At 43.8% G+C, this 15,315-nt stretch overlaps 1 protein-coding gene across 1 annotated transcript; it reads right to left on the bottom strand.

The window, feature by feature from the left end:
- Positions 1-349: 349 nt before the first annotated feature.
- MAPK1IP1L (mitogen-activated protein kinase 1 interacting protein 1 like) lies at positions 350-13,642 on the bottom strand. Its single transcript, XM_030562956.1, has 4 exons — positions 13,515-13,642; positions 5,156-5,183; positions 3,905-4,618; positions 350-3,122 (listed from the first exon to the last, which is right to left on the bottom strand). Exons 2-4 carry the CDS (start codon positions 5,177-5,179, stop codon positions 3,111-3,113), a joined length of 750 nt encoding a protein of 249 aa, XP_030418816.1. The 5' UTR covers positions 5,180-5,183; positions 13,515-13,642; the 3' UTR covers positions 350-3,110.
- Between the last annotated feature and the right edge of the window lie 1,673 nt (positions 13,643-15,315).

Below are 15,315 nucleotides of genomic sequence, written 5' to 3'. Positions count from 1 at the left end.
TATATCCACAGGATCCTCCTTGTTCACATGCTTGTTGACCTCCTCAAAGAATTCTAGCAGATTAGTGAGGCATGATTTTCCTTTATAAAAAACCATGTTGACTCTTCCCCAACAAATTTATGTTCATCTCTGTGTCTGACAATTTTGTTCTTTACTATAGTTTCAAACAGTTTGCCTAGTACTGAAGTCAGGCTTACCAGCCTGTAATTGCCGGGATAACCTCTGGAGCCCTTTTTAAATATTCCTCACTCACGGAAGTCCTGTTTTTGCTATTCAGAATCAATATGAAATCTGTGCTTTGAAATGTGGCAAAAATGGGTAAAAACAGGAATTGAAAGACAGAAAAACATCAGTCTTGAAAATACGTTTAATGTCTAATCTTATACAAAAGTGACAGCATTTTCAAAAAATATCAAATCCTGTATTTATAGCTTTTCACTATCATACAGCAATATTTGTCTCATCTAAAGAAAATACAGCAGCAGGTGATAGTCTATACTTTAAAGATGTGATTGCTTATATTTCATATTGTAAACAAATGCAGTAGGCCAATCTCAAAGCACAAGTCAAAACAAACTTCTCAGCAATTTAACTTAAATGATGCATAGAAATGTACAAATTCCATTGCAAAAGCTTCAGGTCAGAAGTTGCTCACACTTGACATTACATGTGATAAAGTTACTACACAGCATATAGTGACAACTTGAGTTTTTACACAATACGTTAACAGATAAACCCTTTCACTGCTATGCAAGGACCCTTGCTCACAAAACAAAGGGGATACGAAACAGTTTTCTTGACTTCAAGAAATATGAATATACATTGAAAGAGTGTCCCATATGTATCTGAATTTTAGCCTAACCTTTCCAGTAATAAATCGTGCCTATTCCAGGAAGAACCCAGACATTTTATTTTATTTACTTTTGGAAAATCCCATTTAAAAAATATTTTGATATGTTAACTTTGTATTTTCTACATCTGGCCCCTTCCCCTGCAAACAGATCCAGACCAGTGCATGTTCAACCCACATTGTGACTATAGGATCAATTCTTTTAAATAATTTATGTTTTCCTTAGATCAATTTACAGACTATGGCTGCACATGTCAAATGCACTTGACCAGATGCAACAAAGCATGTTTGCTATAGTCACGTGCAGAAGTTGTATCAGTCTTGGAGAAATTTAAGTCAATTCAACAATGAATTTTTGAAGTCTACATTCTATGGGAATAGCACCATACACTTACTTTATGAAATATCCTATTTAAAAATATTTCTTCTGGTTCTGATTTCCAGTGTTCAAAGATACTATGATTTATGTTGAATATTAGGGACAAATCTTAATTTGTTGTGTTCAGTTCCACTATCGTCTTCCTAGTACAAAAACACACCTACCTTGGCTATTTATTAGACCTCATATCAATATGCTAGAGTGGCCACAGCTACTTTACAGACTGCATTATTCTGTAAAATTTATTTCAGGGTTCCTGCAACTGCCATGGAGACTATGGCTATGTATCCAACATCACTACTAGGCCAGTCAGTTAATTTTTAAAAGTCCACTACTCTGTGCATGCAAAAGTCCATAGTAAGGAAGGGAATAGAACGTTATTATGATTTCACAGTTCCACTATGAAAAGGGATTTCCTAATGAGCCGATGTATTACTAATCCATCAGTATTACTAATTCAGTTTTTTAATTCCACCAACAGAGGCTAAATTAAGATTTCCCAGGTTGGGATAAAATAACTTCTGCATGGTCACAGAAAGTCCAGGTAATCTAAGTACCATAATGAATTAAAAAGAGCCCAAGTCTCAGCGAAGAATGTGTCTTGGTAATGCAAAACTACCAGTATGATAATTCCATAAAGAGTCTCAGTCAGGAGAATGAAATTGATAGCAGTGACCCTTCCGATGAAAGGCAGCTACACAGAATTCTAGTCAGTCAATTAAAACCAAATCAGATCATGTCATTCAGCGAGGTACAACAGACATCTAGCTATGAACAAAGGGACTACCCAATTACTATGTGCAATGGAGCTCTGACATAAGACTGGCTCATTTTCAAACTATGGCAGAAGGGAGATGGCGTCTAAGGATCTATCCAGGCGACAGGACTATGTGGAAGGCCCAAAGCAGCTTTTTGCTACTGGACTACTTCAAACTCAGGCTTAATGTCCAAGGATGCTGAATAAAAGTTCTGCAGAGTTTACACAGCTTGGCCACAAAGCCGAGTTTCATATGGACAGAACCCAAGTTAAGAGACAGGATTATCTCCCAGTGGGGATCAGTTTATCTTCATGTAGAGAACAAGCCAAACTTCCAGTCACCACTACTAACTTTGGGCCGGCAAAAATTATGCCCTCATTTTCATGCACAAACCTCACCTTTGTGAATTTAAATTAACTGAACTGCACACCCAGCTACTTGATTTGCACATAAATGCCTGTTTGCGAATGTGAACAGGTGTGCCTACAAGTTAGACTAAGTACTTTGGCCTATGACCGCTCCGCTGTAGTCCCAGAATGAGAGAAATTGTGCTTGAGTGTATATTTATATAAATGCTGAGAACACCTTCAAATTCACATGCTCCATTTCTCTTTAGTATGTTGAATTACTGTAGCATGTTTAAAATATTGAGAGATTTCACAAAGAAATCTCAAAATACATTGTTTTTAATGATATCCTGGAATAACCTGAAAATAGACAAAATATGACTATCCATCCATTTAGTGACCCCCACAAGTCTGGTATCAAAACTTAAACATTAAATGTCAGTGAATGCTTTAACTTTTTAGTAAGACTGTAGGCCTGATCCTGTAATCCTTACTCACATGGCAATTCCTTTTTCCCCCCAAAAGGAAGCTCTGCCTTGAGTAAGAACCACCAGACTTGACTTTGTCTGCTTATCCTAATTCTCTTTAATAAACCAAAAGATGCCAGCATATGAGCAAGTTAAATTTATGCAGATTGCTCCTTCATACCTCAGAAGTACGTACAAGAGGTGAGTACGTTTCACAATTCCAAAAGTTACTGAAACCAAATTTTTTAAAATCTCTGTAAATAGTGGATGAAGGTGGAAAGCTACAGTACTTTGTTGCCCAGCATGAATTCAACGGTAAGGCTGTAAAAATTAAAAAATGAAATTCAAGGTCAATTTACGGCTTTAGCAAGACAATACATCCTCAGATCAGCACTAAGCAAATGTCTCAATGAAAGGCCAGGACAAATTTAAGTGTACAAGTCAATTGTTACTATGGTGGGTTTTTTTTTTTTGGTTTTTTTTAAACCAGTAGTTCTACAATCTAAGGCTATGTCTACACTAGAGACCAACAGGAGAGAGCTCTCCAGTTAGCATAATTAAATCACCCCCAGTGAGCTATGTCAGTGGGAGAGCGTCTCCCGCTAACATGGCACTGTCCACACCAGTGCTTATGTCAGTCAGGGGGGTGTTTTTTCCCTACACCTGACTGACATAAGTTTTACCCACAAAAGTGCTAGAGTGGACATCACCTTTGATTCTAGTCTCTATAAAAATAATTCCTTCCATTCTCTCCTTTAAACAAGGGGTTCTAGCTGCATGTTCATGCTTAGAAAACAAATCAAAGCAACGCCTAAAATGGAAGTATTTTTAACAGGCCAATAAAATACAACCCTAAAGACTATTGTCATACTTCTCAGGCTTAATAGTATTTCAAATTTGAGTTAACTGCCTAAACTGAGCATTCCCATACTTTTTAACTCCACTAGGCTGCTAATTTCCCATTAAACTGTTGCCTAGAAAATACACATAGCAGTTCTAACAGTCCATACCATTTTATTAAGTGGTCTTCCCACTGCCCGACATCAGCACTTATGTGTGATTAATTTTGGAATTGTTCAACACAGTACAATTTAAATACTCACGTGGTGTCCACCAGGCATTGATGGAGTACCAGCAGGACCAGATGGCACTTGAAAAGGATTAGGGGGTGTAGGATATAGTCCTGGAGCCGGATATGATCCCGTGGGTGGAGGAAATGGACCAGGTGGTGAAGGTCCCCATGTTCCAGGTGGGACAGTACCCCACGGTACTGTAGGTGCAGCCCCGGGTGTCTGGGTAGGAGTGGCATATGGCCCAGGGGGTGGATATGGCATACTAGGTGTAGGATATTGCCCTCCCATTGTTGCTCCCCATGCTCCAGGAGGCATGGATCCCCATGGCCCAACAGGAGCCGGAGGTGCAGCTGGCTCTGTTGGACCACCATATGGTCTTGGAAGCTCTGGAAAGGGCATATTTGGTGGAGGATATTGCCCTGGTGGGACAGGACCTGGCACAGATGGGGGTGGATATGGACCACCAGGAGGAGGGCAAGAGGGTCCAGTAGGAGGAGGTGGAAATGGAGCAGGCGGTCCAGGTGGCATTGAAGGATACATTCCTGTTGGGGGAGGTCCAAATGGCACACTGGAGGCGGTTGTACTTGGTGGCAATCCAGATGGCCCTGTAGGTGGAGCACTTGGGGTATTCCAAGGATTGGAAGCTGGCCAGCCTTGCGTTGGCTGACCAGTTTGTTGACCAGATTTTGTATTGCTCACTTTGGAGGTTTTAGCAGGGGAATGATCTGGTAAAGCATCTGCCAACTAGAAAATAGAGCACCAGTGAGACTTCAAACTGCCTACTATTGTAATCACTAACTGTGCATGGCAATCCATTACATTTACTAAGTATGTACATCATCGTGAGGTAAAGCTATATTAGCTCCTGCATGGTTGTGCTTAATTTCATATAGCTTCTCTCTTCTGAATACCTCTTGACTTCTGTTCTAAAGTGAAGCTATTCTGTTTTATAGCTATAGCATGTCAGAAGACAAAAGGAGAGATACCATATGTGACAGTAAGAAAACTTTTCAGTGCAACCCAGAGAGAAGGGTCTTTAAGCATCTTGTACGTAACTACCTTGAAGGCAGCATGTTGGAATTACATTTCAATACTAATCTCGGACCGGAGATTAGTCCCAAGGAGACCATCTGACAGTTTAGTACATTTAGCCCTCTGGATTGCTCTACTCACTCGACAGCTAATACCACAACTGTAGCACCAGAAGAATCACCTCTCCATTTTTTCTTAAATAACGGTCTGGAATTCAGAATGAAGTCGCTTGGCTAAGCGATTACTTACCGAAAAGTCATCAGCTCCAGACATTTTACTGGAAAAAAAAATTAAAATAAAAATGAAGTTAGTTGAAAGCAATTCACAAAGTGTTGCAGGCAGGAGCTTGTAAGGAAGCTAATTCCTGCCTATTTGTCTAGGTTCAGTGCACACAGCAGTTCTACTCTACTAGATGTTGGTGTTTCCCCAACCATGGCTTTGTTTTTAGGATTCAGAGCTGAACAGATATCCATCTGTTGCCAGAGTGGACTAAGGTAGTGCTCTCATGGGTGAAGAGATAGTTTTAGTAGGGCCTCTGTCTACATTACAATTCCAGCATACCACGGAACCAGTCATAACATGGTAGATGGGACCTACCTATCCTGTAACTGGACCATATAACCAGAGCTTAAAAATCGCATGTGCTTATGGCAAGCTAGAAGCAGCCCCAGGCAACTGCCCTCAGTTTCTGCAGAATCTAAACTCTCATTTTAAGTAGTATTAAATTTGTGAAGACAGCCTTCAAAATGTGAACTGACTAAACAGATGCTGTCTTAGTGACTCTAAAGACAAACCATTCCATTGTCTACTGCTGCTCAGAACTTTCCCAAACTGCACCAGGGTGAAAACGGACATATCTTGTCAGTTTTTACTGTTCCTATTTGGAACAGCATGGGCAGCAGCGATCTGAATTAAACCAGTTTCAGTCTGCTGCTTGGGCAAATTGAGGGATGGCAAATCTTGGCCCTGGAGCTACTCATTGAGACACAAACAAAGGAGGTGCAGAGTAGTGGAGATACTTTGTAGCTACCAGAAATCTTGAGGGATAGAATGTGTAGCAGATGGCCCTTCATCACTGTGGCCGGAAGGCTAGAGAGAGGCGTAAAGAAGTGGAGGTGCAAAAGTCTGTAGTGCAGACCTGGCCGTTGTATCAATCTCTGGCTAGTAGATTTAATCTTCAGGCTATTAGATCTCCAATTAACTTCTAAGCCCTGTGGTGCATAGATAGGCATGAGGTGGGCTGGAGGGACTGATGGACAGAGCTTAAGGCTAGAAGGGAGCATTTTATCATCTATTCTGGCCTGAAGAGAAGAGGAGATTTGTGAGGAAAGTAGGGAAAGTGTAAAGCTTTTCTAGGGCAGGAGTTAGAGTACAAAACATAATGGGAAGAGAATAAAACAGACCACAAAGCCAGCTCAGGAACAGATACTCATGATTTATTATAGAAAAAAGACAAAGGGCAGTGAATCTGGAAAGGGAAAGCACATTCAATTCCCACTGCCCATATCTTCCATCTGAGGAGCGATTACAAAGAAAATAATAGATTACAAAGACTGGGACTGTTCATCTTAAAAGAGATGAAAAAGGAGGAATATGACAGAGGTCTAGACAATCATGAATAGTATGAGAAAGTGAATAGGGAAGTGTTATTACCCATTTATATGATACAAGGGGTCACCCAATGAAATAGACAGCAGGGTTAAACAAACAAAAGGAAGTACTTCTTCGCGGAGTGCACAGTCAACCTCTGGCACTTGTTGTCATGTAATTTTAGAAAAGCCAAGAGTATAACTGGGTTCAAGAAAGAATTAAATAAGTTTGTGGAGGACAGGTCCATCAATGGCTATTAGCAAGATGGTCAGGGATGCAACCACATGTCGCTAAGCCTCCATGTCAGAGCCTGGGGCTGGATGACAGTGTATGGATCAATCTAAAGTTCCCTGTTCTGTTCATTCCTTCTGAAGCATTTGGCACTGGCCACTGTCAGAGACAGGACACTGGGATAGATGGACCATTCATCGGACCCAGTATGGTGGTTATGCTTCAATCAAAAAGTCTCAATAGGCGAAATGCCAGATCAATTTGTAAATGCCTCCTTTGATTTTTTTGATACTCTTCATATATGCCTACAACTAGTTAGATGCAGTGGAGCTGTAGCCACGTTGGTTCCAGGATATTAGAGAGACAAGGTGGGTGAGGTAATATTTTTTATTGGACCAACTTCTGTTGGTGAGAGACCACTCTACCTTGAATGGTCCCTTAGAATACGTTAACTATTTATGCTAAACAATCTTTTCCACCTTGTGTTTAGCTGCGATACTCTGAGTACCTTTCATACGCCTGAAGAAGAGCTGTGAGGCTCAAAAAGCTGCTCTCTCACCAGCAGAAGTTAGTTCAATAAAAGATATTACCTCACCCACCTAGTCTCTACAGCTAGTTAGACTCAGAAGTGGAAAATATTTTTATTCAGCAACATCCAATAATTCCATTTTAAAGTCACTGCTAGCCGTGGGCTCAAAATTACATGGATTCACAGTACACAAGATGCCGATTTCATTTTATGAAAAGGGGGTGGTGGTGAACAGTAAATGGAATCTCATTTTCCTGTTGAAACTAGCTAGTTTGCTATACATTTCCTAGAAAACCATTACATAAGTGCTATACAGAGAACAAAAATGAAGCCAATTAATTTATCCGATATGGGTTTTGCGCAAGAATTTGGGAGATGAAGTACTCTATTTCCAATGCTTCTTTTTGGGTATAAGGGGGAAAGGAGTTATTCTAGTTTAAGAGTTTATCAGGGAGCGGGGATGATTACAGAACTGAAAGAAAGAAATAAAACCCAAGTCACACTTCCCTCCATTTGTGGCAAGACAAAGGAAATTCTGTCTTATAAAGATCCCTGCCTCTGGAAACACCCTCCCTGCCAGCTCCATGCCCTGCTCCAACAGATCCAGCAGCTCTGACAGACCAAGCCTCAGCAGCCTCCACCTACATATACAGCCACAACAGGGTGAATCAGGGGAAGGGAGATGGAGCTGTCAGAATGGCCTGTGAAAAGATTCTGATCCTAGATGCCACCTACTCCCTCTTCCCCCAGCATCCAGGGTAAGAAGAGGGCCTGCTAGATACTCCACTATTCCGATCCAGAGATGAAATGGGGCAAATATTCCAGCAGCCTCCAATTCCATCCACCAGCCCCTCTTCCACAGCATAACCAACAACTGGACTACATACTCCTGAAGTCACAAGTAACATTTACACTGACTTTTCTGAATTATGAACTCCGCTCAAATCATGTCCAATCCTCCTGCTGGTCTCTCCCCACAACACTACTCGGCTAACCCTAACATTCAGTGCTGGTGATCTATTAGCCATTCTTTTTCTGTACTTCATGCTTTACGAGAAGCCCTGCCACTTTTTCCAGTCTCCCTCCACACCAATATATCATTCAGTCTGACCCGCACAATCATTCTTCACTGTAGGACTATAAATACATGTGGAGGAGATGCACTAATAATTAGGTCATTAACTAGCTACTGAGATTTGATTATCTCTGTCCTTGTGCCACCACAACTGGTCTTGAACAGGAAAAAGGGCTTTGTAGGATTTTTAAATTTTATCTGGAACTAACTGCCAGATATTTCCAGGACAGGCATAAGGAATGGCAGGGCAATTGCCATAAACACACATGGTCCTTGGTATCAGTTATTTACAACTCAAGAACCAAGTTTACTTCACCTTAAATCAAATAAGTGTATTTCCCATAGGAGCCTGAACTATTTGGGTATGTAATTTTCTCAAAACTTCTCTTTTCATATTCCTTTTCCTTCCTGCTGGGATTTCGGTTTGTTGCCTCAGCACATTTTTATTCTTTCACTCTCTTAGCATTACATACCTTCTATTCTCAGATTCAGAGGGTTTAAGGACAGAAGGGATCATTAGATAAGGGCTGAACTATGCATCACAAGCCATTCATTTTCACCGTTACCCCTGTACTGAGCCTAGTAACTTGGGGATGGCTTAAGCATAGTCTCCAGAAATACATCCATCCTTGATCTAAAGACATCAAGAGATGGAGAATCCATCACCTCCTCTTGGTATTTCTGGCTTCAGCGTCCAGCCATTGGCTCGTTATGCCTTTCTCCACTAGATTAAAGAGCGCTGTAGTACCTGATATTTTCTCCCCTTGAAGGTATTTACACTCTAGTCAAGTCACCTTTTAATCTCCTTTTCAATCATCTAAACAGAACTGTTTACGTCTCTCACTGTAAGGCATTTTCTCTGGCCCTGAAATAATTTGTGGCTCTTTTCTGTACCCTCTCATTTTTCAATGTACTTTTAAGAGATGAATACCAGAGATGTACACGGTTTTCCACTATTAAGCCCTTTCTTGTTTATGCTCATCCTGGATACCTCACAAAAAATGCACAGAATTTTGATGCAAGTTGTTTGCAGAAAGTCCAGAAAAGGATCCTGATAAATTGAGAGATGTGTTGGAGAGAGATGGGCTCAAAATAAACAGAGGAAAGAAAGTATGTGGTATATAAACTTCAGTAACATGAACACTGAAGAATTATCCTTGAAACTAGACAGGCAGACATTACTGAAAATGACATGTTTCGAGTATATGGTTTACAGAATCAGGGAAAATGGGGAAATTAGAGCTTGGATAATAAATGCTGGCTCAAAGAGAGAGAGAAAGAAGATGAAAAGGGAAATATCTGTAAAACAGTGGTCTATCCAGTTTTAGTGTATGGTATTGAGGGCTTTTCTACACTTAAAATGCAACAGTGTAGATAATACCTACACCGACAAGACGGCTGGCGTAGATAATCCACCTCCTCAGAGGCGGTAGCCAGGTCAACGGAAGAATTCTTCCGTCAACCTAGTGGTCTGTACATGGGGACTTAGGTCATCTTAACTATTCCGCTCAGGGATGTGGATTTTTCCACACCCTGGACCGCCATAGCTAAATCAACCTAATTTTCTAGTATAGGCCACGCCTGAGTGTTAGGCAACAAAGAAGAAACATGAGCAAGTGATCTGTACCACAGAAAAGGAAATGTTGAGGTGAGTAAGTGGCGTAAGGAGGAAAGGCCATGTGAAGAACATGTACGTTGGAGAGGCACTTGAAATAATACCCATAAATGAAAAAGATATGGTTTGGTCATGTAAAGCACAGTCCTGATAACTATGTGGGTAAGAGAGTCCAACAGATAAAGCATAAAGGAAAAAGAGACGCCAACCCAAAAAGTGGTGGGATGTTATAAACAAAGGCAGGTTAGCACAGGGGTAGGCAACCTATGGCACGGGTGCTGAAGGCGGCATGTGAGCTGATTTTCAGTGGCTCACACTGCCCAGATCCTGACCACCGGTCCAGGGGAGCTCTGCATTTTCATTTAATTTTAAGTGAAGCTTCTTAAACATTTTAAAAACTTTATTTACTTTACATACAACAATAGTTTAGTTATACATTATAGACTTATAGAAAGAGACCTTCTAAAAATGTTAAAATGTATTACTGGCACACAAAACATTACACTAGAGTGAATAAATGAAGACTCAGCACACCACTTCTGAAAGGTTGCCGACCCCTGGGTTAGCATGTGATGTGACAGAGGATTATGGCTAAGACTATATTTTAGTAATGTGTATTTTTAGTAAAAGTCCTGGACAGATCACGGGCAATAAACGTAAATTCATAAGAACATACTGGGCCAAACAGGGTCAGACTAAAGGTCCATCAAGCCCAGTATCCTGTCCTCTGACAGTGGCCAACGGCAGGTGCCCCAAAGGAAAGAACAGACAGGTTATCATCAAGTGATCCATGCCCTGTCACCCAATCCCAGCTTCTGGCAAACAGAGACTAAGGATGCCATTCCTGCCCATCCTGGCTAATAGATTCATGGAGGATAGGTCCATCAATGGCTATCGGGCTCCCTTTTGAACTCCATTATAGTACTGGCCTTCACAACCCCTCTGGCAAGGAGTACCAAAGGTTGACAATACGTTGCATGAAAGAATACTTTCCTGTGTTTGTTTTTAAACCTGCTACCTACTAATTTCATTTGGTGGCCCCTTGTTCTTGTATTATGAGGAGTAAATAACGCTCTTATTTACTTTCTCTATACACTCATGATTTTATAGACCTCTATCATATCCCCTCTTAGTTGCCTCTTTTCCAAGCTGAAAAGTCCCACTTTTATTTCTCTCTCCTCAGATGGAAGCTGTTCTATACCCCTAATCATTTTTGTTGCCTGTCCTTGACTTGTTCTATATGCCCCTAACTAAAACTTGGGAAGTGGGGTGGTGGTGGTGGTGGAGAAGTGGGTTGGTGGGCTCCCTACCAAGCTCTCTGAAAGCAGTGACATGTCTGGAAACTGCAGCCAATGGGAGCTGTGGGGGCGGTACCTGCAGGTGGAAGCAGCATGCAGAGCTGCCTGGCTACGCCTCCGCCTAGGAGCTGAGGGAGGAACATGTCGCTGCTTCCAGGAGCACCCCCCAGATAAGCACTGCCCAAAGCCCTCACCGTACCCTAACTCAACCCCTGCCTCAGCCCTGAGCCCCCTTCCACATGCAAACTCCTGCTACTGCTGGGGTGGAGGGAGGTGCCGTGGCCTGAGACTGGGCCGATAGGGCTGGCCCAGGGGCTGCCCAAGCTGCTCATGCGGCCCCCGGGGCCAGCGACTGCAGAAATCACAGAGTTCATGGAAAGTCACGGAATCTGTGACTTCCATGAGAGATTCACAGCCTTAATTACAGCATCGAGAATGCGGAGAAAGAAGATTTGAGGTGCTGTCCACATTTGATGGGATTAACACATGGAATAGGATGACTATGTATACAGAGATAAAATCACCTCCATATTGCCACACCACTGCACTGGGGGCTCATATACAGGTGCTTGTCCACTAAGACACCTTAAATCCTTTTAAAGTCACAGCTTTCCAGACTTCAGACCCCCCCATCCTACAGTATGGCCTGAATTCCTTATTCCTAGATGTACAACTCCACATACAGATGTGCTGGAACCCATTTTGTTTTAACAGGCAGAGGCTGCCAAGTCACACTGTATGAGTACTCAGTGTTCATTTCCTACTTTGCCAATCTGCAAATTTTATCAGTGTGACTTCCAAATCATTGATGGAAATGTTGCTGTGTCAGGCCTAGTCCCAAACCCAGCAGAACCCTACTAATCTATCATCAAATTTGTCAGCAGGGAATCTTCCTGTCCATGAATTAGCCAATTAATCTATTTAACTTGTACATAATATTTCATGTTAGTATCACATGACATTCTGATTTTAGAATTAACTCAAACAGCTTACAAAAGTTAAAGTATTACATCTCACGTGATCTGAACTAAAGGCATACTGAAAGGAAATCAGCTCGCCAAAGGCTTTCTTCAATGAGGTGTCCTTCTGTCCAAGTTTATATACATTTTAATAAGCATTTATAAGCTTAATGGATGTTTTTCAGACAATCAAAAAACACAGTATTTTTTGTACTATTACACTATATATAGCTGAACAAAGTTTAGACTGAACCTCTTTGCTTTTTACATGCTATGTAAGAACACAGCACTAATTAGTATAAATGCTATTTTTATGACCAGCTACTAAGCAACAAATCAACTGGTTACCAAAATGCCCCATGATGTAATACAGCATGCTGCCGCATTAACTGAATTCCTTTGTGCAATAGCTCATGTCATCCCAAGGGTGGTATTCGTTTAATGCCACTTTGCTATGAGCACAAACAGCACCTTTGATGGAAGACTCTGTATAGGTTGCATATGGTGCTTGTACTTTGAGGCACCTCCTTTTTATAGTACTTGTAGTGGGATAAATTGCACCGAGCAGGAGGCAATAAGTAGGTCAGCAACCTCTACTGTACGGAACTGCAGTGTGGCTTGTCCCCTAGGCAAGAGGGACACAGGTACGTTGGAACACGGTTCGCACGACACATCCACCTCCACACCCTGCCAGGGCTTAGCAGCGGCTCCCAATGCAAGCGAACAAACCCTTCCACCGCGTTAAAAACAAATCCCCAGGTCACCTCACGTGCAGGGCGGGGAGACCAGACTCTGCTCCCCAGGCACAACCCTCCCTCCCCCACCCCCAGGGCGCTGGAGGGAACCCGAGGCACGACCCCGGGCCAGAGGCTCAGACCCACAGAGCCCACAGCTAGGATCTGTGAGAACCGGCCCTACGGAGGCTCCCCCGCCTCGGGCCCCTGAGCCCGGCCCGCCGCGGCGCCCCCAGCCGGCCCCCGCCCCCTCAGCCCGCCAGCCACCCCCCCCCCAGGGCCTCCTCGGCTCTGGGTCCCGCCGCGGCGCCCCCAGCCGGCCCCCGCCCCCTCAGCCCGCCAACCACCCCCCCAGGGCCTCCTCGGCTCCGGGTCCCGCCGCGGCGCCCCCAGCCGGCCCCCGCCCTCTCAGCCCGCCAGCCACCCCCCCAGGGCCTCCTCGGCTCCAGGTCCCGCCGCGGCGCTCCCAGCCACCCCCGCCTCGGGCCTCCTCGGCTCCGGGTCCCGCCGCACCCGCCCGCGCTGGAGGCCGCGGCCCGCCCGGAGCCCCCCAGGCGCGTGCGCGCTGCCGCCCTACCTGCGAGGGGACCCGCGCGCGCCGCAGACCGAGGGCAGCAGGGAAGAAGCCGGCCCAGCAGCAGCACCACAACCCAGCCTCGCACGCGGAAGCGGAAGTGCGTCTCTTCCCCCCTCCGACAGGAAGGTCACGTCCGCTAGCCCCGCCCCTTCCCGACGGAAGAGCGATCAGGCCTGGCCCCAAAGGCGGGTCACGTGATAAAGACCCCGCCCGCGGCCCGAAGCGCGAGCGGCCTGTTGCGGCGCGAGGTGGATCACGTCACATCTTCCAGCCTCCTCCCCAGTCCAGTCTCTCTGCCTGCTCCGCTGCCGATTTTGAGAGCACCACAGCGGCCCCTAGTGGAAGGCAAGAGAGGTGCAGCTGTGAGGGCAGAGCCGTTCCCAGCAGTGAACAAGGCTTTGAGAGAATCCCATGCTTGGGCCATTAACAAATAACAATAACCTCTGACGAGTAAGGCTGCTCATAGAAATAACCCCCTGCAAGAAGCCAAGAAAACACAAATAAAATAGCAACCGCCTAATGTGAGATGATAAGTCACATGATGAACCAATGAAACAGCAGCTCTCAGGGAAGGAAAACAAACACAACCCCACCACCAATAATCAGAAATTGAAAAATTCTGACTTAACCCCCCGGATGCTGGGGATCTGCTTCATACAAGAAGAATACAATGGGGTGGGGGGTTAGCTATTTGAAGAAAATCTGAATAGTTTGGTCAAAAATATTTTTTTTTCATAAAATGCTTCATTTTTATGAAGCGACAAAGAGTCCTGTGGCACTTTATAGACTAACAGATGTATTGGAGCATAAGCTTTCATGGGTGAATACTCACTTCGTGGGATGAATGTAGTGGAAATTTCCAGAGGCAGGTATAACTATTGCAGGCAAGAATCAGTCTAGAGATAAGGAGGTCAGTTCAATCAGGAAAGATCAGGCCCTCTTGCAGCAGTTCAGGTGTGACCACCAAAGGAGGAAAAAACTGCTTTTGTAGTTGGCTAGCCATTCACAGTCTTTGTTTAATCCTGAGCTGATGGTGTCAAATTTGCAGATGAACTGAAGCTCAGCAATTTCTCTTTGAAGTCTAGTCCTGAAGTTCTTTTGCTGCAGGATGGCTACCTTTAAATCTGCTATTGTGTGTCCAGGGAGGTTGACGTGTTCTCCTACAGGTTTTTGTATATTGCCATTCTGAATGTCTAACGTGTGTCTATTTATCCTTTTGAGTAGGGACTGTCCAGTATGGCCAATGTACATAGCAGAAGGGCATTGCTGGCACACGAAGGCGTGTATTACATTGGTGGACGTGAATGAACAGATGATGTTGTGACTGATCTAGTTAGGTCCTGTGATGGTGTCGCTGGTATAGATATGTGGGCAGAGTTGGCATCAAGGTTTGTTGCATGGATTGGTTCCTGAGTTGGAGTTACTATGGTGTGGTGTGTGGCTGCTAGTGAGAATATGCTTAAGGTTGGCGGGTTGTCTGTGGGCAAGGACTGGCCTGCCTCTCAAGGCCTGTGAAAGCGAGGGATTGTTGTCCAGGATGGGTTGTAGATCACTGATTATGCATTGGAGAGGTTTAAACTGAGGACTGTAGGTGAAGTTCTGTTGGTTTCTTTCTTGGGTTTGTCTTGCAGCAGGAGGCTTCTGGGTACACGTCTGGCTCTGTTGATTTGTTTCCTTATTTCCTCGTGCGGGTATCGTCGTTTTGAGAACGCTTGGTGAAGATCTTGTAGATCTTCATTTTTTATGAAACCCTAATTTTTATTTAATTTTTTTATCAGAAAAGTGTCAAGCAGCTGTAGCG

This window comes from Gopherus evgoodei, chromosome 4, assembly GCF_007399415.2.
Source record: "Gopherus evgoodei ecotype Sinaloan lineage chromosome 4, rGopEvg1_v1.p, whole genome shotgun sequence".
NCBI lineage: Eukaryota > Metazoa > Chordata > Testudines > Testudinidae > Gopherus > Gopherus evgoodei.
This window is presented reverse-complemented; position numbering and strand designations above follow the sequence as displayed.